Source organism: Chiloscyllium punctatum, chromosome 17, assembly GCF_047496795.1.
Source record: "Chiloscyllium punctatum isolate Juve2018m chromosome 17, sChiPun1.3, whole genome shotgun sequence".
NCBI lineage: Eukaryota > Metazoa > Chordata > Chondrichthyes > Orectolobiformes > Hemiscylliidae > Chiloscyllium > Chiloscyllium punctatum.
Genome location: NC_092755.1, coordinates 54,486,680 through 54,509,583, shown reverse-complemented (window position 1 = coordinate 54,509,583; position 22,904 = coordinate 54,486,680). Strand labels below are relative to the sequence as shown.

Genomic DNA, 22,904 nt, shown 5'->3' with positions numbered 1-22,904 from the left:
TCCAAAAAGGATTTGTAGATTCTGGAGAATTACAGCAGAGGCACAGTACTAAACAACATTTCGCCTGCAACCATTTTATAATCCGAGATGGAATTGATTATTCTTAACACCGACAAGCCGATTAAACATGTAAAAAGAAACAGAAGGAGCTTAGGTTTGTGAGGTCTACCCTGAAAGTTTCTGAAACCTGTCTGAGGTGCTGAAGGAGCTGATTGTCCTTCAAAATTATGAGTACAGCCTAAACATTTCCTCATGATGCGCAATGTCAAATCAAGAGTATGTGAGGTACTCCAAAAATGCCTTTAAAAAAAAAGTTAATCCATTGAGTATGGACATTACAGACACGGGGGCATTTACTGCCTATCCCTAGTTGCCCTCAAAAAGATAATGGTGACCTGCTGCAGTTCATGAAGGCACTCCTCCAGTACTGTTAAGTAAGCAAATCCAAGATCTTGACCAGTGATGGACAAAGGAACAGGGATATATTTCCAAGTTGTGATGGAGTGTAACTGGCAGGTGAGTGTGTTCACAAATGCCTGCTGCCTTTGGGCTTCCAGGTGGTAGAGACTGTGGGTTTGAGAAGAATTATCAAAGCTGCTTTGGTAAGTCACCACAGCACATCTGTATAGACAGTACATATCCAAGCAATGCTGGATTCTTCTAGTCACTGGAAGGCCAAAAGGTCCAATGGACTCCACAATGACGTTTTTTACTGCTCAGGTCTGGGTATAAATCTAGCCTAACCCAATGGGACGAAGATTCCACTTGCTGGAGACAATAACCTTAACAGAGCCGTTTCAACCCTTCAAGTGGCAACACAGCAGAAACTGGCAGTATGATATTTATGCAGCATCTTTAATGCAGTAAAAGATGTAAAGGTATAGGAGCGTTATCAAGTAAAACGGAATATCAATCATCATAAAAAGATTAGCTCAGCTGCAAAGAGCATGTAAATGTTGGATGAGGGCTAGGGTGGGATTGGCTGTGATACACTCTGTCTAGGTATTTGCTTAGGGGACAACTTTAACCTAATCCACTTGCTATTATACTTACACATTCAGGCAAAACACCATTTTTACAACTGCTTTGATTTTATATTTTGGAGATCAGTGAAGTAATAGTGGACAGGATAAAAATGGTATTCCACCCAGCCTCCTGTTAGCCTACTCCAAGCAAAGTATCAAAAAAAAACTTGGTCAAAGATGTAGAATTGTGTCCTAAAAGAGGACAGAGATAGATTGAGAGGGGAGATGTTTAAAGAGGGGTTTTTAGAAGTTAAAGATCAGGAGGCTGAGAACATGACCACCACTAACCTTAAGTGGTCAGAATTTGAGGAAAGTACAAACCTGAGATTGTAGTGTTGGAAGAGGTAAGAATAAATGGGGAGGGAGGAGTGAGGCCACTGAAGAGTTTGAAGGTAGAATGAGAGTTAGAAAATCAAAACACAGGTAGGACAATATACAACTTTGAGTTGAGGGGCAATGGGTGAATATGATTAGGTGTATGTTAGAATATGGAGAGCTGACTTCCTGAATTGAGTCTCACAGACAAGGCAGCATGCCTGAGCACTTCAGCATCAAATCACTCCAGAGTACATACAAGGATAGTCTACCCAAATGGATAGGATGGGGTGAAGTCCCCAGACTGGGTAAGGAACATAGTGTTCAGTTTTAACCATACCAAGCAGAGAAAGGGCTACAGGGTTGATATTCCCGAAAGAGCTTGAACATCAAAATATTTTCAATGATTTGATCTTATTCGGATTCTCAACCGAAGATATTTTCCATAAATTGAGACTTAACCAGAAGCAGTCACAAAGCCACGCTCAAAGAGCAGGGTTTGATATTACTATGTCGTGGACGGAGTTAATGTCCTTTAAATCACAACTAGGATTGCTCTTTCATGAGGGCTTTCAACCTCTTAATTCTTAAAGATTAGAAAATCAAAGGAGTTTTACATTGATTTCTTTGATTGTCGTCTTCAGTCAGTAAATGACAACCCAGGGTCTTGTTATGCACCTCCTCCTCGAATAAGGCAGACAAAAAAAATTATTCAGTCATACCCCTTCTGAATTCTGTCTTGCTTTGTCTGATTCCTATGTAACACCGTAGATGCTTGGCAGACTCAGATTACCTCTCCTGCTGCTGCACACACTACCAGTTCATAGCATTTTGCAAAGATAGCAAAGGAACTGGCTGGTTCTGCAGGCATCCGTGATTTGCAATCCAACTTCATTACAGCTAATGGCTAAAGAGTTACACCCTGAAGAAGCAATTTTGCAGTCAAAACATCATGTTTCCATATTAAGATGGATGTGAGGAACATTCTCCTCTGGGACTGAACAGAACATTGGAGAAATGCACTCTGCTCAGCACAGAAAAATCTGTCACTAGAGTTAGGAACTGTTTGTAATTCTCACCAAGTTCCAATATTAAACGGAAACAGATCAGGAAAAAGAAGCACAGGTCATTCTGCTACAACACGCCTATCGTTAATGCAAATTTGCTATAATTCAATTGACGAATTGGGACACTGTTTCTTGAGCACAAACTTTTAAAGCGTATATTGGTTATAATGCGATTCCAGCCCCATTAAGTGCTGCTATTACATGATTTTCTTATAGCACAAGATTCCATGAGAACGGAACTACCGCGTTAAAGCAGAACCGACCATAGATGGAGAAAAGAGTCCGGTCAACCACAAGAAAGACAATGGAAGAGAAACTGGGAATGGTAGAGAGAGGCAGTGGCCAGCTTGTCAGGGAAAGAGGATTATACAGAGAGTAGAGCCAAAACAAAAATTGATCAAGACGCATAGAAAGACAAACAAAAGAAAGAAAAGGAGGGATGTGCAGAAGGAGAGAGAGGCAGGCCAAAAGAAAATCCTTATTCCGGATGAACGGCTCTTGTCAGAAACGTTGATTCTCCTGCTCCTTGGATGCTGCCTGATCTGCTGTGCTTTTCCAGCACCACACTTTTCGAATCTGATCTCCAGCATCTGCAGTCCTCCCGAAAAGAAAATCCAGGCAATGGGGGTCTAGCCAACCATCTGGAGAGCTTGCGAGAGCCTTGTTACCTCATTTGGGCAAGGCCCATGTATTATTCCAATCAGGCATGTCAGTGGCTTGAGTGGGGTCTTCCCTGGGATCGAGGAGCCATATTGCCCCTACAAACAAGAGCTGTCAGCAATTCAGAAACTGGCAGCTGTCCATTGCAGGCAGCTGACAGCACACACCCACACAACAGAGCACCAGATCACCAATGGACTCCAGGTCAGAATGCAGCTCATGGGAGTTAGGGTTTTCAGCAGAAAGGCTTTGGTCTGCCTGAAAGTCATTGATCTTCCAGAGCAAGGACGTGAACTTGACTGTGTTGAAGATTGGCACACTCCAAGGTACATTATTATATGCTTAAGCATGGGTTAAAGCTTGGGAAGCTGCTGCCAAGGTGCAATAGGGAAAGACCACTGTCTAATGATTTCCTGCCACAGTACAATGGAGGTCTGTTCAGTTATCAGACCCTCCCAGTGACCCATAAGAAAGAAATGCCTTTGGGTTGTTGGAACGGTCAGGAAAGTCAAACTCCAATGTTTGCTTGTTCTCAATATGCTAAGACTGTACAGAACTGAACTCCTTTAGTGACTATATATGTATATAAAGATTTTTATGAATAAGGTATATTTTGGAATTTAAAAAAAAGTGGGCTCTCTCAGCAGACTCCCTCCCTGCTTCCTGATGTCAGGCTTCTTCACCAGGCACTGAGAGCCTGACAATAGCGGAAACCTCAAGAAGCCCAACAGCAGACACAACAGTTTGCTTTTCGGGCTTCCTGGTTGGTGACTGCACCATTCACTAATGGTTGCAGCTGTCAAATTGACAATAATGTCTCACTTCAGGACCTCAGTTGGCAGCGGAATGCAGTCCATGAGCCCTTCTGCCCTGGATTTCAAATTAAGATAGATGCAGATTGGCAGCTGGGCCTCTTCCCCCAACTCCACGCATTATACGGAACCCCACCTCCCTCAGGACAGGGTATTAAATTACAACCAAACAAAGTGACAGAGATAAAGATTCACCTAGACAGATGTTGAAAATTGACAAGTGATCATATTGAGATAGTGAAAACCATAAAGGATTTGATAGGTTAGACAGAGGGAATCTTGGAGGGAGCACTCAGAAATAAGAAGCATAATCTTAAAATTAGAGCCAAAAAATAGGAGATCAGGATGCATTTACCTCACCAAATTGTGGCAATCTAGAACTTGCTCCCTTAAAAGGCTGCAAATATTAGGTCTATTTTTCAAGGTGAAGATGTTTTTTTTTAAACTGGTAACGTTAGCAAGGGAGATGAGGCAAAGACAGATAATTTGGCTTGGGATATCAATCACAGAAAGAGAAGGAGCTGGCATAGCTCCAAGACAACTGGATTAGGAACAGGAAGAGCGAGCCAACAGAAAACTTCTTGCTGGTGTCAAAACTGGAGATTTATCAATGTATATGGGCACATGTGCTGAAAGCTGTCCAATTTGTCTGAATGCAGCAGCAGTGCGGAATCTCACTAATCTCAATCAAGTCCCAATGTAGGAAGGGACCATTAGAAAGGTAACCAAACACATCAATAACTATACTAAGAACAGCCAGGGAATTCCTAGAGGCATGGCACTCATCCACAGATTCAATCAATACGCACATCAACCTGGACCCAATATACTGACCACTGCAGCGGACAGCTGGAACTAACAACTGGAAGCGGCAGATTCAAACCACTATAAATGGCGGAGGAAAGATCACAGAAGCGCTTCACAGGAGGCTCCTAAGCACTGAGGATGTCATCTAGACAGGGGACGAAATGTCTGCAACACAAATTCCCAGCTCGGCGAACAGAACCACAACAACTGTACCAACTGCAATTATTTTCATCATATTTTTTTGTTCATGTCTGCACTCCATCCTTTTCATTAGTGGAGAACAGGACCTCACCCTTTGAAAGATAGATTGATTGCTTTGATTGTCACGTGTACTGAAGTACAGTGAAAAGCTCTGTTTACAGGCAGTACAGACAGATCATAGTAAGCAAGGATGAACAGATCAAAAAGACTTAGAGGCATGAGGGTTATTTTGCACAGGCGTGCTCTAGGCGACATCAACATTAGCAAGATCAGCATTATTTGAGGTTAGAGAGTCCATTCATAGAGTCCTAATTACAGCAGGGAAGAAGCTATTCCTGAACCTGCTGGTGTGCCTGACGGAAGAGGTTGTAGGAGAACATTACTGGGGTGCAATGAGACTTTGATGATTTTGGCAGATTTTCTGTGGCAACGAGCAGTGTAAACGGAGACCATCAATGAGAGGTTGAGCTGCGCACACCACCTTCTGTAGTTTCTTACTGTCCTGGGCAGAGCAGTTGCCATACAAGGCTGTTATGCACCTGGACAGTATACTTTCAATGGAGCACCTGTAGATGTTGGTGAGGGTCCTTATGGACCTGCCAAATTCCCCGAGTCACCTGAGGAAGGAGAGACATTGTTGTGCTTTCTTGACCATCGCATCAACATGGGAAGTCCTGGACAGATTGTCAGATATCATCACTGAGGAACTTTATGCTCTCCCCCCTCTCAACCTCAGTTCCGGCAATGTAGATGGGGGTGTCTTCTCCTTCTTTCTTTCTGAAGAGAATGATCAGTTCTTCAGTGTTGCAGTCATTGAGAGAGAGGTGGTTCTGATTTCATCACATCATCAAGCCCTCCATCTCCCTTCTATATTTTGACTCGTCATTGTTAGATATCTGTCCTAATATGGTGGTGTCGTCAGACAATCCCTGCTTAAAAACCGGAGTCTGCTGTTAAATGGACACATATTTGATGCAAAGCAATTCAGACCAGGAAGGGATATGTTTGATCTTTGGTAAATTATTGCATCAGTTGACCTGAAGCTGAGGCAACAGGAGTCATGATAATAGATTTGGATGGTGGAATAATTCAGTGAAGCTTCCTGCTTTTATGATCTAGTGAGGTCTTCTAGCAAATACATGTATGTGCATATCATACTCAAGGACAGCATCAGACTTGGATACAATATCAAGCAGACTTCTCATATGCAGGGTTGTAGCTTTAAATTGGTTCAGGGTCCAGAACCTGGTGATACAGTTTAACACTGCCAGCCTTCATGCGATTTTCTCACATGATCCCATCCCAAAGACAATTTTCATGAGGCTGGCTTGATTGCCAGAGGGTAATGATGGTCAATTATGGGGCCTATTAATGTCCCATACCATTGCAACTGGGATTTGTAGTTGGAAATGCTCAAGTCAATGTGATGGGCTGAGGATTAGTGCCCAATCATTGGAGAGCCTCATACTTTTTCTGCAGAATCACTTGGTATTTCTGATTGGATGGCAAGCCTGCCCACTGAAGACTGGCTAAAGACTTTTAAAACCTGCTGAGCATACCTAAAATACAGCACATCTTGAATTACTGCCATACCCAGTTCCCTGTAGTAGTACCACTACAATAGAATATGTAAATATTCAAGGAACCAGGATATAAAGTAACATGTGACCAGGAGACAGCTGATGGTGTAGAAATTGTTGCTGAATCCTTGAGTAGGTTTGTCTGTTGAAGCATTCAGTAACATGCATGTTTATCAGTTGAAGTGTGCCAAAAACAAACCATTATAGTTTACTGGCCTAGTGTGTGACTGGTGAGTTTATGTAAAGGAACTTGGAAACACAACAGTTCCTCAACTCTTGTTGGGAAATTGTCGATTGGAATTTTAAAGATTTTTGCAAAGAAATGACCCACAGTGTGAAATGCCATTATGGAACAGAATGTCAGCAAGAATCAGATCCCTTCAGGGACTAGTGATCTCAGTAACAATGATAGGATCAAAATTGAAATTCAACATCCTCTCGATAATGGTTCTAATGGTGGAGAAATCAGTTCAATTCCCTCTCTCCCTTTCACCCAATGCAGCAACCTGAAGGACATTCCAAGTTCTCAACTGTTGTAGAAATAATGGCCTGAAAGTGCTAAAGCTGAAGACTGCCCTAAACTCCCCCAATCTGATAATGACAAAGAGTTGGGTGGGGAAAGGAAGGACATCTCAGGGATTCAAAATGCATAGATTTTTATCCGAGGACTCCCAACAGTGCCAGCAATCAAGTCTATCTTACTGATGTAACTTGCATTTGATTGCTCTGTTGCAACACATACCACCTTGTTTCAGATAATAGCCCATCTGACCGAATGGTTTTCCTCCACCATTCTACAGTAAATATACCCTCAAAAGCCAGTCAGAAGAGGAGGATCTTGGCAGCTATCTACCTAATAGGTATTGCCTGTTTATCCTCTGTTTGCGTCATAGACATGTACAGCATGGAAACAGACACTTTGGTCCAACTTGTCCATGCTGACCAGATAGCCCAACCTAATTAGCCAGCACTTGGCCCATATCCCTCCAAACCCTTCATATTCATATACCTATCCAGATGCCTTTGAAATGTTGCAATTGTACTAGCCTCCACCACTTCCTCTGGCAGCTCATTCCATACACGTACCACCCTCTGCATTAAAAAGTTGCCCCTTAGAGGTCCCTTTTATATCTTTCCCCTCTCACTGTAAACCTATGCTCTCTAGTTCTGGACTCCCCCACCTCAAGGAAAAGACTTTGATTATTTACCCTATCCATGCCCCTCATGATTTATAAACCTCTATGAGGTCACCCCCTTCAGCCTTCGATGCACCAGGGAAAACAACACCAGCCTATTTTGCCTCTCCCTATAGCTCAAATCCTCCAACCCTGAAAACATCCTTGTCAATCTTTTCTGAACCCTTTCAAGTTTCACAACATCCTACCGACAGGAAGGAGACTAGAAGTGCACGCAATATTCCAAAAGTGGCCTAACCAACATCCTGTACAGCTGCTACCTGACCTCCCAACTCCTATACTCAATGCTCTGACCAATACCAAACGCCTTCTTCACTATCTTATCTACCTGTGACTCTACTTTCAAGGAACTATGAACCTGCACTCCAAGGTCTTTGTTCAGCAACACTCCCTAGGATCTTACCATTAAGTATACATGTCCTGCTAAGATTTGCTTTCCCAAAATGCAGCACCTCTTATTTATCTAAATTAAACTCCATCTGTTTATTGGCCCATCTGCAAACCTACTAACTGTACCTCTTATGCTCACATCCAAATCATTTATATCACTGACGAAAAGTAGAGGACCCAGCACTGATCCTTGTGGCACTCCACTGGTCACAGGCCTCCAGTCTGAAAAACAACCCTCCAGCACCACCCTCTGTCTTCTACTTTTGAACCAAATGGTGTGTTTTCCCTGTATTTCAGGAGATCTAACCTTGCTCACCAGACTCACATGGGAACCTTGTTGAATGCCTTACTGAAGTCCATAAAGATCACATCTACCACTTTACCCATATCAATTCTTTGTTACTTTTTCAAAAAGCTCAATCAAGTTTGTGAGACATGATTTCCCACACACAAAGCCATGTTGATGATCCCTAATCAGTCCTTGCCTTTCCAAATATGTAAAAATCCAGTCCCTCAGGATTCCCTCCAACAACTTACCCATGACTGACATCAGGCTCACGGTCTATAGTTCCCTGGCTTGTCCTTACCACCTTTCTTAATTAATGGCACCATGTTAGCCAACCTCCAGTCTTCTGGCACCTTACCTGTGACTATCGAAGATAAAAATATCTCAGCAAGAGGCCCAGCAATCACTTCTCTAGCTTCCCACAGAGTTCTAAGGTACACCTGATCAGGTCCTGGGGATTTATCCACATATATGCATTTTCCTCCTCTGTAATACTGACATTTTTCAAGATGTCACCATGAATTTCATATCCTTTCATGTCCTTCTCCACAGTAAACACTGATGCAAAATACTTGTTTAGTATCTCCTCCATCTCCTGTGGCTCCACACAAAGGCTGCCTTGCTGATCTTTGAGGGGTCCTATTCACTCCTTAGTTACCCTTTTGTCCTTCATGTATTTATAAAAATCCTTTGGGTTCTCCTATTTTGTTTCTCCTTTGGTAACCCTATTAGCCAAAGCTATCTCATATCCCCTTTTTGCCTGTCTGATTTCCCCCTTAAGTATACTCCTACTGTCTTCATACTCTAAGGACTAAGGATTCACTTGATCTATCCTGTCTATACCTAACATATGCTTCCTTCTTTTTCTTAAAGAAACTCTCAATTTCTTTAGTCATCCAGCATTCCCTATACCTACTAGCCTTTCCTTTCACCCTCACAGGAATACACTTTCTCTGGATTCTCGTTATCTCATGTCTGAAGGCTTTCCATTTTCCAGCCGTCCTTTTACCTGTGAACATTTGGTCCTAACCAGCTTTTGAAAGTTCTTGCCTAATACAGTCAAAATTAGCCTTCCTCCAATTTTAAACTTCAACTGTTGGATCTGGTCTATCCTTTTCCATCACTATTTTAAAACATAGAATTATGGTCACTGGCCCCAAAGTGCTCCCCCACTGACACCTCAGTCACCTGCCCTGCCTTATTTCCCAAGAGTAGGTCAAGTTTCACACCTTCTCTAGTAGGTACGTCCACATACTGAATCAGAAAATTTTCTTGTACACATTTAACAAATTCCTCTCCATCTAAATCCTTAACACTATGGCAGTCCCAGTCTATGTTTGGAAAATTAAAATCCCCTACCATAACCATCCTATTATTCTTACAGATAACTGAAATCTCCTGGCAAATTTGTTTCCCTCTGACTATTAGAGTGTCTATAATATAATCCCACTAAGGTGATCACCCCTTTCTTACTTCTCAGCTACACCTAAATAACTTCCCTGGATGTACTTCCAGGAAATTCCTCCCTATGTACAGCTGTAATGTTATCCCTTATTGAAGGTAATGAGAAAGTCAGCAGATAGTGGAGTGATGAAAAAGAGATAGTTTCCTCAACAACTCTGGGCTCTTTGGACTTGTGATTTGTGATTCACTAAGTCATTGTTTAGTAATATATTTCATTCACAGACTCATTAATCTGTCCAATTCAGCCTCTGGAAGCAAGAGAACCTCGCAAAATGAACCTCTTATTACTTTGATATGACTAGCAATTAATTTTTTGTGACACGATAGAATGCTGAATGAGATAGTCTGCAGTTTGCAAGCAAAGAATTAGTGAAGGTGCAACAGAGCAGTCATTTGCTCAACGATTACAATGGCACTCGCTCGCTCAGCAATCTTTTCAGACCCATGTAATTCAGTCTGCCCGTCCAGCATACGCCACATACTGTACAGACAGAACGACGAGACCTGTAAAAACTATAAGAATTCACAAACATTTCCACAGAGAAGTAAATGGAAAAAGAAGCTGCTTTTCACTCAAGGGTGGCACAATAGCTCAGTGGTTAGCACGGTTGCCTCACAGCACCAGGTAAGCTGGGTTCGATTCCACCCTTGGGTGGCTGTCTGTGGAGTTTGCACATATTCCCCATGTCTCTTGTGGGTTTCCTCTGGGTGTTCTGGTTTCCTCCCACAGTTCAAAAGGTGTGAAGATTAGATAGTTTGGCCATGGTAAATTGCCCACAGTGTCCACTGATGTGGAGGCTAAGTGGATTGGCCATCATTAATGCGAGGTAATGGGGATAGGGTCTGGGTGGGATGCTCTTTGGATGGTTGGTGTTGGGTTGATGAGCTGAATGGACACCCTCCACATTCTATGATTCTTCAGTATCTGCCTACATCTGAAGGAAACCTCCCTCTGCTCTTCAGAAGCCCCCGCCACCCTAAGACCTAGCCAAATATGATGAAACCACCCCAGGTGGGCATCATTCATGACCTAACTCAGAAGCATCCCTGTTCCTCTGACACACAAGGCACCCGCCATTTCCAACTTCAGCAGCACCCCCGCCTCCACCACCCCATGCAGGATGCCCACCATGACCGAGCTCAGCATGGGAAGGAATGTTGCTGAGCCCAGCCACAACCTGCCATCCAGCTGGTCAGGAGGTGGGGGGAGAAAGGCCAAGGTACTGCAGCTAGCCAAGAAGCACAGGCCCCACCAAGGAATGGGCCCGTGCAGCCAACAAGTGGGGCCTGTGAAGACATCACTAAGCTCTGGCCCCACTATACATTTGGGAACAAGGAATGGCTTAAGCAGATGCTCTGAAGCCCAATGTTACAAAGTACTCATTGTGTCACTGGTGCAGACCTTAGGCTGCCCCGGCACTGCCACTATCTTGGAAGGACCATTGCAGGAGGTATAAGTAAGTAGAATTTCAATTGAATTATGTAATGGAAAAATATACTTTAAGCTGTTTAATTTACCACTGTAATAGTTGTTTAATTTAAAGTACTGCACTTCAGTTTGAAGTGTCTGGGTAGAATTTTTATTGTCTGCTAAGGAAGGGTCAACGGAACCTTACTTCAGTTTTATCATTGATCCCCACAGGAATCATCGCTTCACTTTAGGATTTTCACTTAAAGTTGAAATTTTCAGGGATGCAACTCCAACTTTAAGTGAGGACACCCTATGTATTAATACTTCTTTAGCCCCTATGGTTGAGTGGCCATTCTTCAAGAATTAGCCAAAGCAATAGGTATAAAATATTTGGACTGTGTAGTATTTGTGGCTAAGTCCAATTTGGGCCACATCCGACATTCAATCACACTCACTTCCCAACAAAAGTATATGACGTAGCAAGGACTAGGAATACAGCCTGGAACACTGTTCTGTATCATTTAGTCATTGATATGTTTCTGCCCACTCTTAGCTATGGGGGCAAAGGGCTGGGACTATGTCATTTTCAGGCAAAGAAATAAATTACTTACAGGCATGGGAATCTTCGATAGCTCCTTCCCAATGCAGTTTTTCATTATGCTCCAAAGGTTAATGCTGTAATTGGGCTTGTCTGGGATTTGATTCCGCCTCTTTCTGTAAGGCTTTGCCTCTCCTCTTGTTGATGCACTGAAGGAAGCTTGGTGCTGACACTCAAAAACCTGCAGGCAGAGGGACAGAATGACTAACAAGGGATAAGGAAAGTGTATTCAGGTGAATATGTACAGCATTAACAAAGCAGAGTTGCTACTGATACAAACAAAATGCAGTCTCAGGAACAGAAATTAGTCTTTCAGTGTTAAAGTGTAGGACCAAGCAAATTTGTATATATAGGTTCTAGTTTGATAAATTAATATTCCTACCACATAATCTACAGGATACAACATTCCTATTGGTTAAGGGCAAAGTGACATTGTCCACAGCTGTGGGTCACGGGGCTCAGTTTCATACTGGAAGTAATGGGTTATATTTCAACATTTGATATGAATTTTGGCTAGCTTATAAAAGATTCTCTCCGCAAAGGCAGATCGTTATTATTAAAGGAGCTTATTGATAACAACATAAACACCCAGCAAACAAATAAAATTGATGAGATTGATATTGCACAATTAGCAGCTCACTGGTATCAAAAGAAGAGCTGCTGTTTGAGACAATTACAATGAGTATTTATTACAGTAATAGGTATGTTAGAATGCTGGGCTTAATAGACTAAGGACAAGAGCTGTGCAATAATGATTGTCCAAGTGATAGGGGTGTTAGACGGAGGAATGCTGCACAGTGTACCCTTTATCTTGGTTCTGGAGAATTTGCTGGTCAACCTCTGGTATCATCCTGCTGTTAATCCCAGGCATGTACCTCCTCAGCTGTTCAATGCGCTGGTGAATCCAGTGTTCAATGTGATGAACAAATACAGCAGTATACAATGTTACATGTACGTTACAATGGTACTCTATTTCCAGGCACATTGAACAGACTAAGGCACACATTGTAGTCATCTTACATGGGAATAACATTTCTAAGACAAAATTTTAGTGAGAAACAATGAAGTCATTATTTTGCATTTCTCAAAGTTAAGGCAACTATTACTACAGTGTGATTTTTCTATATTCATGAATGGGATGTGGGTGTTGCTAGGTGGATCCCTTCAGTTCTTGTGGTATTGGGTCATTCACAGTGCTGTCAAGAAGAAAGTTCCAGGATTTTGATTCAGGGACTGAAGAAATGGCAGTACACTATAGTTCGAAGCCAAAGCAGAATGTAGCTTGGAGGGGAACTTGCATTAGTGGTGCTCCGATGCACCTGCTGGTCTTGTCTTTCCAGGTGGGAGAAGTCATGGGATTGGAAGACGCTTATGAGGAAGTCTAGGGTATATGGAAAATGGGAATAGTGTAATTCTGAAGCTATGCTCACTGCACTCACAGGTCCAGTTTCAGGGTCTTGGAAACTGCACCTAAAGACTCTGCAATGAAACCAAAGCAGCTGAAGTCAAATAATCCTGAGGGATGACATGCTGTGTACTTCGCAGTGAGTAAAACTCCGCAGCTCTTAATCAGAGGGTTTTGGATTAGTCTGCAGTCTTTCGAGCAGATGAAGCATGAAGGGTTTGAAATGCATGGAAATTAAAAAGGTGCAAATTGATACAAGATAGAACACTGCTGTCAGTCATTGGGATTCTGACTTTTTATAAAGAACCCTACACAGGATGCAGGGGTTGCTGGCAAGGACACCATTTGCTGGGCATCCCTAACTGTCCTTCAATTAACCAAGCCATTTTCAGAGGGCAGTTAAGAGTGAACCACACTGTTGTGGGTCTAGAGTCACATGCAGGCCAGACCAAGGACATCAGATTTCTGTCCTAAAAAGGCAACAGTGAAGCATATGGATTTTTATGACAATTGTTTCATGAGTCCCAGTAATGGTGCCATCTCATATTCCATACAATTAAACGGCAAATCCTTTACAGAGGAGCAAGAAAAAAAGTGAGGAAAAAAATCCACATTCTTGGACGTGGCTTCTTGGAGCATGCAGAGACTTGGTCATAAAAGGGAGAATAGTTATGGGGAGGTCACAATAAGGAGTTACAATAAGCTATCAAATTGACTGTGTTAAATTGTTGTATGATCTCATTGTAAAGGGAGCCACATTCAGCCAGGATCGTTTCACTTGCCTGGTATTCAGAATTCCAAGGACTGACAATAGTATAATTGATTTGTGATTTGTTAATCACCATGCATTTTACATCCTGCATAATTTGAGTCACAGAGATGCATAGCATGGAAACAGACCGTTCGGTCCACCTCGTCCATGCTCACCAGATATCCTGATCTAATCTAGTTCCATTTACCAGCATTAGGTCCATATCCCTCTAAACCCTTCCTATTCATATACCCATCCAGATGCCTTTTAAATATTGTAATTGTACCAGCCGCCACCACTTCCTCTGGCAGCTCACTCCATGGAGAAAGTGAGGACTGCAGATGCTGGAGATCAGAGCTGAAAATGTGTTGCTGGAAAAGCGCAGGTCAGGCAGCATCCAAGGAGCAGGAGAATCGACGTTTCGGGCTTGAGCCCTTCTTCAGGGATTGTTAATCACTGTGCATTTTACATCCTGCACAATTTGAGTCACAGAGATGCATAGCATGGAAACAGACCGTTGAACGTCGATTCTCCTGCTCCTTGGATGCTGCCTGACCTGCTACACTTTTCCAGCAACACATTTTCAGCTGATTCCATACACATACCACCCTTCGCATGAAGACGTTGCCCCTTAGGTCCCTTTTAAATCTTTCCCCTCTCACCCTAAACCTATGCCCTCTAGTTCTGGATGCCCCCAATGCAGGAAAAAAGATCTTGTCTATTTATCCTATCTATGCCCCTCATGATTGTATAAACCTCTATAAGGTCACCCCTCAGCCTCCAACGCTCCAGGGAAAATAGCCCCAGCCTGTTCAGCCTCTCCCTGTAGCTCAAAACCTCCAACCGTGACAACATCCTTGTAAATCTTTTCTGAATCCTTTCAAGTTTCACAACATCCTTCCGATAGGAGGGAGACCAGAATTGCGCACAATAATGTGGCCTAACCAATGTCCTGTACAGCTACAACATGACCTTCCACCTCTTGTACTCAATGCTCTGAACAAAAAAGGAAAGCATACCAAATGCCTTCTTCACTATCCTACCTACCTCAGACTCCTCTTTCAAGGAGCTATAAACCTGCACTCCAAGGTCTCTTTCTTCAGCAATACTCCTCAGGACCTTACCATTAAGTGTACAAGTCCTGCCCTGATTTGCCTTTCCAAAGTGCAGCACCTCACATTTATCTAAATTAAACTCCATCTGCCACACCTCGGTCCATCGCCCTATCTGATCCAGATCCCACTGTACTCTGAAGTAACCTTCTTTGCTGTCTTCTACACCTCCAATTTTGGTGTCATCTGCAAACTTGCTAACTATACCTCCTATATTCACATCCAACTCATTTATCTAAATGAAGACCCAGCACCGATCCTTGAGGCACTCCACTGGTCACAGGCCTCCAGTCTGAAGAGCAACCCTCCACCACTACCCTGTCTTCTACCTTTGAACCAGTTCAATATCCAAATGGCCAGTTCTTCATGTATTCCATGCTACCATGAGGAACCTTGTCGAACGCCTTACTCAAGTCCATATAGATCACATCCCTTGCTCTGTCCTCATCAATCCTCTTTGGTACTTCTTCAAAATAAAACTCAGTCAAGTTAGGGAGACATGATTTCCCACGCACAAAGCCATGTTGACTTGTCTAATCAGTCCTTGCCTTTCCAAATACCTGTAAATCCTGTCCCTTAGGATTCCCTCCAACAACTTGCTCACCACCGATGTCAGGCTCACTGGTCTATAGTTCCCTGGCTTGTCCTTACCACCTTTTTTAAACAGTGGCATCATGTTAGCCAACCTCCAGTCTTCCAGCATCTCAGCTGTGACTATCGATGATACAAATATCTCAGCAAGGGACCCAGCAATCACTTCCCTAGTTTCCCACAGAGTTTTAGGGTACACCTGATCAGGTCCTGAGGAGTTATCCACTTATGTGTTTCAAGACATTCAGCACTTCCTCTTCTGTAATATGGATATTTTTTTCAAGATGTCACCATCTATTTCTCCACATTCTCTATCTTCCATGTCCTTCTCCATAGTAAACACCAATGCAAAATACTCATTTAGTATCTCTCCCATGTCCTGCAGTTCCACAGATAGGCTGCCTTCCCGATCTTTGAGGTGCCCTATTCTCTCCCTAGGTACCCTTTTGTCCTTAATGTATTTATAAAGTCCCTTAGGATTCTCCTTAACCCTATTTGCCAAAGCTATCTCATGTCCCCTTTTTGCCTTCCTGATTTCCCTCAGGTATATTCCTACTGCCTTTATACTCAAAGAATTCACTCGATCTATCTTGTCTATATCTGACATTGGCTTCCTTCTTTTCCTTCACCAAACTCTCAATTTATCTGGTCATCCAGCATTCGCTATACCCAACAGCCTTGCCTTTCACCCTCACAGAAATACACTGTCTCTGGACTCTCATTATCTCATTTTAGAAGGCCATTTTTCAGCAATCACTTTACCTGCGAACATCTGCACCCGATCAGCTTTCGGAAGTTCTTGCCTTATATTGTCAAAGTTGGCGTTCCTCCAGTTTAGAACCTCAACTTTTAGATCAGGTCTATCCTTTTCCATCACTATTTTAAAACTAATAGAATTTTGATCGCTGGCCCCAAAGTGCTCCCCCACTGACACCTCAGTCACTTGCCCTGCCTTATTTCTCAAACGTAGGTCAAGTTTTGCGCCTTCTCTAGTAGGTTCATCTTCTAGAGACCCATTTAACAAGGACTCCAGTAAGTGGTCATCCAATGTTTCATGACCAACTAATGACCACCAACTTTTACCAGCCAACAGAGAGTAACATTGGATGGGACTTACAATGAGGGTGGGACCCAAACTCGTGAATCTGGGTGTATGCACATCATTGACTGAATAACTGTTGATTTAAGTCAGCTCTCAATTGGTGAAACTCCTCACTGGGAGTTTGGATTTGAAAAGTTTTCCCTTCTAATGTTTCCAGGGTGATGGGGGCTGCTGCAAGGAGGCCAGATAGCTTTTACTCACATGGTCATCCAGGTTCCAGGTTTCAGTCTGATCACTGCTGGTTCCACTGATATTACTTCCTGTACGCCTGCAAATAAACACAAGTCAAGAGATCTAAACACAGGAATGCCAGCATTTATACTCAGGGCTAAGCATAACATTAGTTCTTGGCACGTGGCTGATGCTGGAAAGGCAACATTTACCGTATATCTACTTGCTTGGGGGAGGGGGGTGCTACACAGAGAGACTGAAGTCATGCATAAACCAGAGGGTAGGAATGGGAGGATCCCTTCCCTGATCAACTGAGTTCAAGAGCTGCTTCAGGGGTTTAAGGGCCCAAAGTCAAAGGTGACATTCAAGAGAAATATTGTAGTTGCCACCTTTCAAGAGTAACATTAAGCCAAAGCCCCTCCTTGGTGCAGACCATGTGGCACTATTTCAACACCTAAACAGTATCAGATTGTTGATTGTGGGATCTTACTGTGGCCAAATTGGCTGCTGCATTTCCTGCATTATAATAGTACTGACTCCAAGAGAACTGCATTAGCTGTAAAGAGCTTTGGAAAAATCTGGAATATGAAAGATACTAATCTAAATGCAAGCTTTGCTTTTCTGAGGAAACATAGCAAGCATGCTCCTGAAAGGGGAGTTAATCCTTGCGGTGCTTCTGTGACCTGAATGAAAACACACCAATAGATTCATCACAGAACGAAGCTACTCAAGTGACCAAGATATTGTCTAAGAATGTTTTGGTCCATGCACCTGAAACATTCGGAAGCTCTGTTTTGATCTCAGCTGCTGTTGCTAGCCCAACCGGCTCTGGGTTTAGAATGAAAGCAATCAGGATTTCTGCTCCTAATCATGCAAAATGGTTTGGTTTGATTTCAGTGCAGTGATGGCTTTAGTTGTGATGCCCTCCAGGACTAAATAGCCTGTAAACACTCACTAAAGTTCACTCACAAAAATGACCATTCAGGATGTGATCCCCATCAAGAATTGACTTTCTTGGCACAGCAGAATCTGCAGCACAGCAGAGAAACTTGTTGTGAACTGGATGGTTTGCTCGTGTGTCAGTTTGATGTCACTGTGGGGCCTCAAGCCTGAGTGTAAAGTTGAGAACTTGCACAAAGTATTGGGAGTGCATTAATGTGTAGATATGACAACTGAAGATCTGTAGACAGGTTGAGAAAATGAACTTTGCATTAAAGAAATTTGTTCATCTTCAAATGTGTATGTTTATACATGGATAAGTTTCTAAATGTTTGCACATGTGCATGTGTTCCTGCTTGCAAGTACAGCCTTGACAGTGCAGTGTTTCATTCACATCGACCAGCTCTCTCCATTCCATCAATTCCCCAAAATGATCACTTGCCTGTGTTTTGTGGGATCGGTGGTTACTGTAATAAATTCTGGTGCATTCTCCATGGCATCGAAATATTCAGTCTCCTCATCTTCATCACTAGTTTCCCCTTTCACGTGACGCACTCTCGCTGCATTTAAATGCACATACATTAGAAAACAGTGGAAAATGCACACACTGCAATTTTCATTTTCCTTGATAACCATGTGCTGATTAAGTCAGTGGTGAGAACCAAATACCTTATTAACTCTGTCCACACTGCATCAATTGCTACACATGTTACAAGGAACACGGAGATGCTCCTATATAACCTCAGCCTCTGCAAATATTTCCTCTGTGGAATGTCAAATCAAAATGTACTGATAGCCTGGTGGGATTCTCCTCACCACAAGGTGGAAACCCCAGGGAATGAGGGAGAGTGCCTCTTTTCAACTAAACCTCCAAGGTTCAACCAACACTTTCTTTACTGAACTATCATTGCAACTTTGGTAAAATAATGTGGAGGGATTTCCCACAGGTGTAACAACACTTTGATAGAAAGGTAAGCAGAGATTCTTTAAAAACAGCAAACGGGTCTGGAAGGTCAACTCAACAACATCCCGCATCTCAGACTGGTTAGCAAGGTTATAGATACAGAACTTGCTCAAAGTTAGGAGACAGAGGGTGGTCAAAAATTGCTTTTCAGACTGGAGGTCTGTGACCTGTGGTGTACCACAAGAATCGGTGATGAGTCCACTGGTTCTTGTCATTGATATAAATGAATTGGATGTGAACATAGGAAGTATGGTTAGTAATTTTGCAGATGACACCAAAATTGGTGGTGTAGTGGACAGCCAAGAAGGTTACCTCAAGAGTACAACAGGACCTTGATCAGATGGGCCAGTGGGTCAAAGAGTGGCAAATATAGAGTTTAATTCCTATAAATGTGAGGTACTGCAGTTTGGAAAGGCAAATCAGGACTGGACTTATACACTTAATGGTAAGGTCCTAGGGAGTGTTGCTGAACAAAGATACCTTGCAGTGCAGGTTCATAGCTCCTTGAAAGTGGAGTTGCAGATAGACAGGATAGTGAAGGCGGCATTTGGTACGCTTTCCTTTATTGGTCTGAGCATCCAGTTTAGGAGTTGGGAGGTCATGTTGTGGCTGTACATGACACTGGTTAGGCCACTTTTGGAATACTGCATTCAATTCTGGTCCCCCTGTTATAGGAAGGATGTTGTGAAATTTGAAAGGCTTCAGAAAAGATTTACAAGGATGTTGCCAGGGTTAGGGGATTTGAGCTATAGAGAGGTTAAATAGGTTGGGACTATTTTCCCTGGAATATCGGAGGCGGAGGGTTGATCTTGTAGAAGTTTACAAAATCATGAGGGCATAGATAGGGTGAATAGTCAAGGTCTCTTCCCCAGGATAGCAGAGTCCAAAACTAGAGGACACAGGTTTAAGATGAGAAGGGCAAGATTTAAAAGGGACCCTAAGGGGTAACATTTTCATGCAGAGGGTGGTGCATGAATGGAATGAGCTGCCAGAGGAAGTAGTGGAGGCTGGTACAATTACAACATTTAAAAGGCATCTGGATGAATAGGAATGGTTTAGAAGGATATGGGCCAAATATTGGCAAATGAGACGAGATGAATTTAGGATATCTGGTTGGCATGGACAAGTTGGACCGAAGGGTCTGTTTCCATGCTGTACAGGTCTATGACTATCAAAGTGAGATAGACTGCAGGTCTTTAATTGTATTGCAATTAAACGTACTGTGATCGAAACTGATCAATTGAGTAAGCACCTCTAATGCTTCCTTCATAACATATCCATCTCAGTTGTTCATCCTCACTGCCTTTCCAAATGGAAATACCAACTTATTGCTGAGCTGTAAACAATGGCTTTCAGCTAGACTTGTGCACTGTTAATACACATCAGGAACAGAAACCATTTCTTATTCATTCATAAATAGGGCTGGAACATATGTCAGAATAAGGAATGACGCTTCAATTAAAGTTTAGGGCAGATTGAATGTGAGGAGCAATATGTCAGATTGATTAGTGTAACAACTATCCATTCTGCCTGATGAAAAAGAGCTCCAAGTGACCAAACGGAGTTGTCACAAAACAAAAATATCTCTGTATGGAATGAGTCACTGCCTGCAGTCCCTATAGGAATACGGTTCCCATCAATTATATACAACAGATGACTGTTAAAGTGGGTTATCTGGTCATTAACCCATTGCTATTTTTGGGAGGTTGCTGTGTGAAAACTGGTTGCCATATTACAATTATTCAAATAGAAGTTCAATTTGTCAAACATAACTTGCCAGTGGCACATTAAACAAAACATTATTTCAGCATATTTTTAAAACATAATAGTCAGATACATGACTAGTGATGGGAAACAGATGCCTTCAAAATCCAAACAGGGCTAAGGCAGGATCTATGATAGCCCCCTTACTATTTGCAGTCTTCTGGACAGTGGTTACTCATCGAAAAGATCAAATATCCTCTGGAGTCAGCAGTAAAATCCACCTAGATAGAAAACTTCCTAAACTGAGCCACCTCTGTGCCAAACTGACACCATAGATAGACATGGTCTACAATGTGCAGATGATGAGCTAGTGTTGCTCACTCTGCTCCACGGTTACAAAACACTCCTAATCTGTTCAATTCTGTAGACAAGAAATTTAGCCTGGCTTGGAACGTTGCCAAAACAAAACTCATATCAACTTCACTTGGTTAGCCAGATATTCTACCTCCCATTTATTCTGAGCACTGATTGATCCATACCAGTTCAGACTTTAAGAGTTTTTGAGGCGTACTGGCAGTGTCCCTACCTCAACCAGGAGGCCTGGGTTCAAGTCCCAGCTGCTCCAGAGGTGTGTAATAATTTCTGTGAACAGGTTGATTGAAAATATCTCCAGGTTTGGACTCGTCCAGCCTAATGTGCCTGAAGATGTATGGGTCAAGAATCAGTCTGTACAGCCGTATGAAGATAAACAGAAACCCACAACCCTCCGAGCTGACATCCTCCTCAGTCGAAAGGACATCCACAGACAATATGTGGACATTCAACATTCAGGTAGACTCCCTCTTCATAACACCATTTTATAGAATGGAACTTGACCTTTGTTGACAAGAAAACCCGTCCCAAACAGATCAGTTGCTTGAAATATTACAATGATTCATAGTGATTCAGAGATATTTAACCCAATGAATTCAAATAGATTGATGCAGCCAATGGCGTCTGGACTTCTCCCAGGAGTAGGCCCTTTACAACAACCTTACTGTTAGAATGAACATGTGATGACTTGTGCTTACATAGTGGTTAATCAGAGGTAACGGTTTTCCTCTAATCTGACCTAATGGTCACAGTCATAGCAATGTTCCATGGAGCCCTGGGCTCGGCTGCTTGCACTGGACTTCAGGAAGGCCCTTTTGTTCAGCATTTCTGATCCTTGTTCCATCATAGAATCCCTACAGTGTGGAAACAGGCCATTTGGCCCATTTAGTCCACACAAACCCTCTAAAAGAGACCGACCCCTTACCCTATTACGGTATTCCTGATGGCTAGTCCAACTGACCTACATAACCCTGGACCCAATGGATAATTTAGCATGTTCAAGCCACCTATCCTGCACACCTTTGGACTGTGGGAGGAAACTGGATCACTTGGAGGAAACCCACACAGACAGAATGTGCAAACTCCACACAGACAGTTGCCCAAGGCTAGAATCGAACCTGGGTCCCTGCACTATGAGACAGTGGTGCCAACCACTGAGCCTTCCCAGAGAAATCAATATAAAACACACCATAACTTACTACTGTCTGAAGAAGTAAAATAACCAGACCATTGTATAGCATCTTGTGGCAATGACAATAATCAATCATGGAGCCAATTCAGCACATCCCTGCCATTAAAAATGATTAATTTAAGGCTATCTGAGGAACCCTTTGGTTTGTCACCAAACAGGAAAGACATTTTGATTATTTAAGAATTGTGTTAGGGTGGGGCCATCCGATTTCCCCCACTTCCCAGTTTGCTATTTTCAGCATATTGGCAGCAATGCATTGGATCACATTTGTGGAGAATGGCCAAAGCCATTCTGTCCTTCTCCAAATCCACTTTCCAATATGGACTAAGAAACTATCACTGCATTCTAATGTAAAGCAGATCTTAGTATGAGACTCATTTAAGGGTTAGAATCTTCTGGTTAGAGCATGGTGCTAATAACACCAAGGTCATGGGTTCAATCCCTGCACTGACCAAGTGTAGTGCTGAGGTGGGCCAGCCAGCAAAGTTTGCAGTGCTGTGTCAGAGTTGGCGATTGCTTTAAAGTGGCGGCATGGTGGCACAGTGGTTAGCACTGCTGCCTCACAGCACCAGAGACCAGAGTTCAATTCCCACCTCACATTCTCCCAGAGTCTGTGGGAGCTTACTCCCACAATCCAAAAAGAGTGTGCAGGTTAGGTGAACTGGTAAATTGCCCGTAGTGTTAGGTGAAGGGGTAAATGTAGATGAATGGGTCTGGGTGGGTTGCGCTTCGGCAGGTCGGTGTTGACTTGTTGGGCTGAAGGGCCTGTTTCCACACTAAGTAATCTAA

At 42.8% G+C, this 22,904-nt stretch overlaps 1 protein-coding gene across 14 annotated transcripts in view; it reads right to left on the bottom strand.

Moving 5' to 3' along the window:
* osbp2b (oxysterol binding protein 2b) overlaps nucleotides 1-22,904 on the bottom strand; it is a 331,588-nt gene that overhangs the window by 35,898 nt on the left and 272,786 nt on the right. For all 14 annotated transcript variants that reach the window (XM_072587169.1, XM_072587170.1, XM_072587171.1 and 11 more), the window contains 3 exons: nucleotides 18,326-18,443; nucleotides 16,975-17,041; nucleotides 11,826-11,993 (listed from right to left, as the gene is read on the bottom strand). In XM_072587169.1, the coding sequence (XP_072443270.1) occupies nucleotides 11,826-11,993; nucleotides 16,975-17,041; nucleotides 18,326-18,443 (353 nt within the window). The remainder of the gene's footprint in view (nucleotides 1-11,825; nucleotides 11,994-16,974; nucleotides 17,042-18,325; nucleotides 18,444-22,904) is intronic.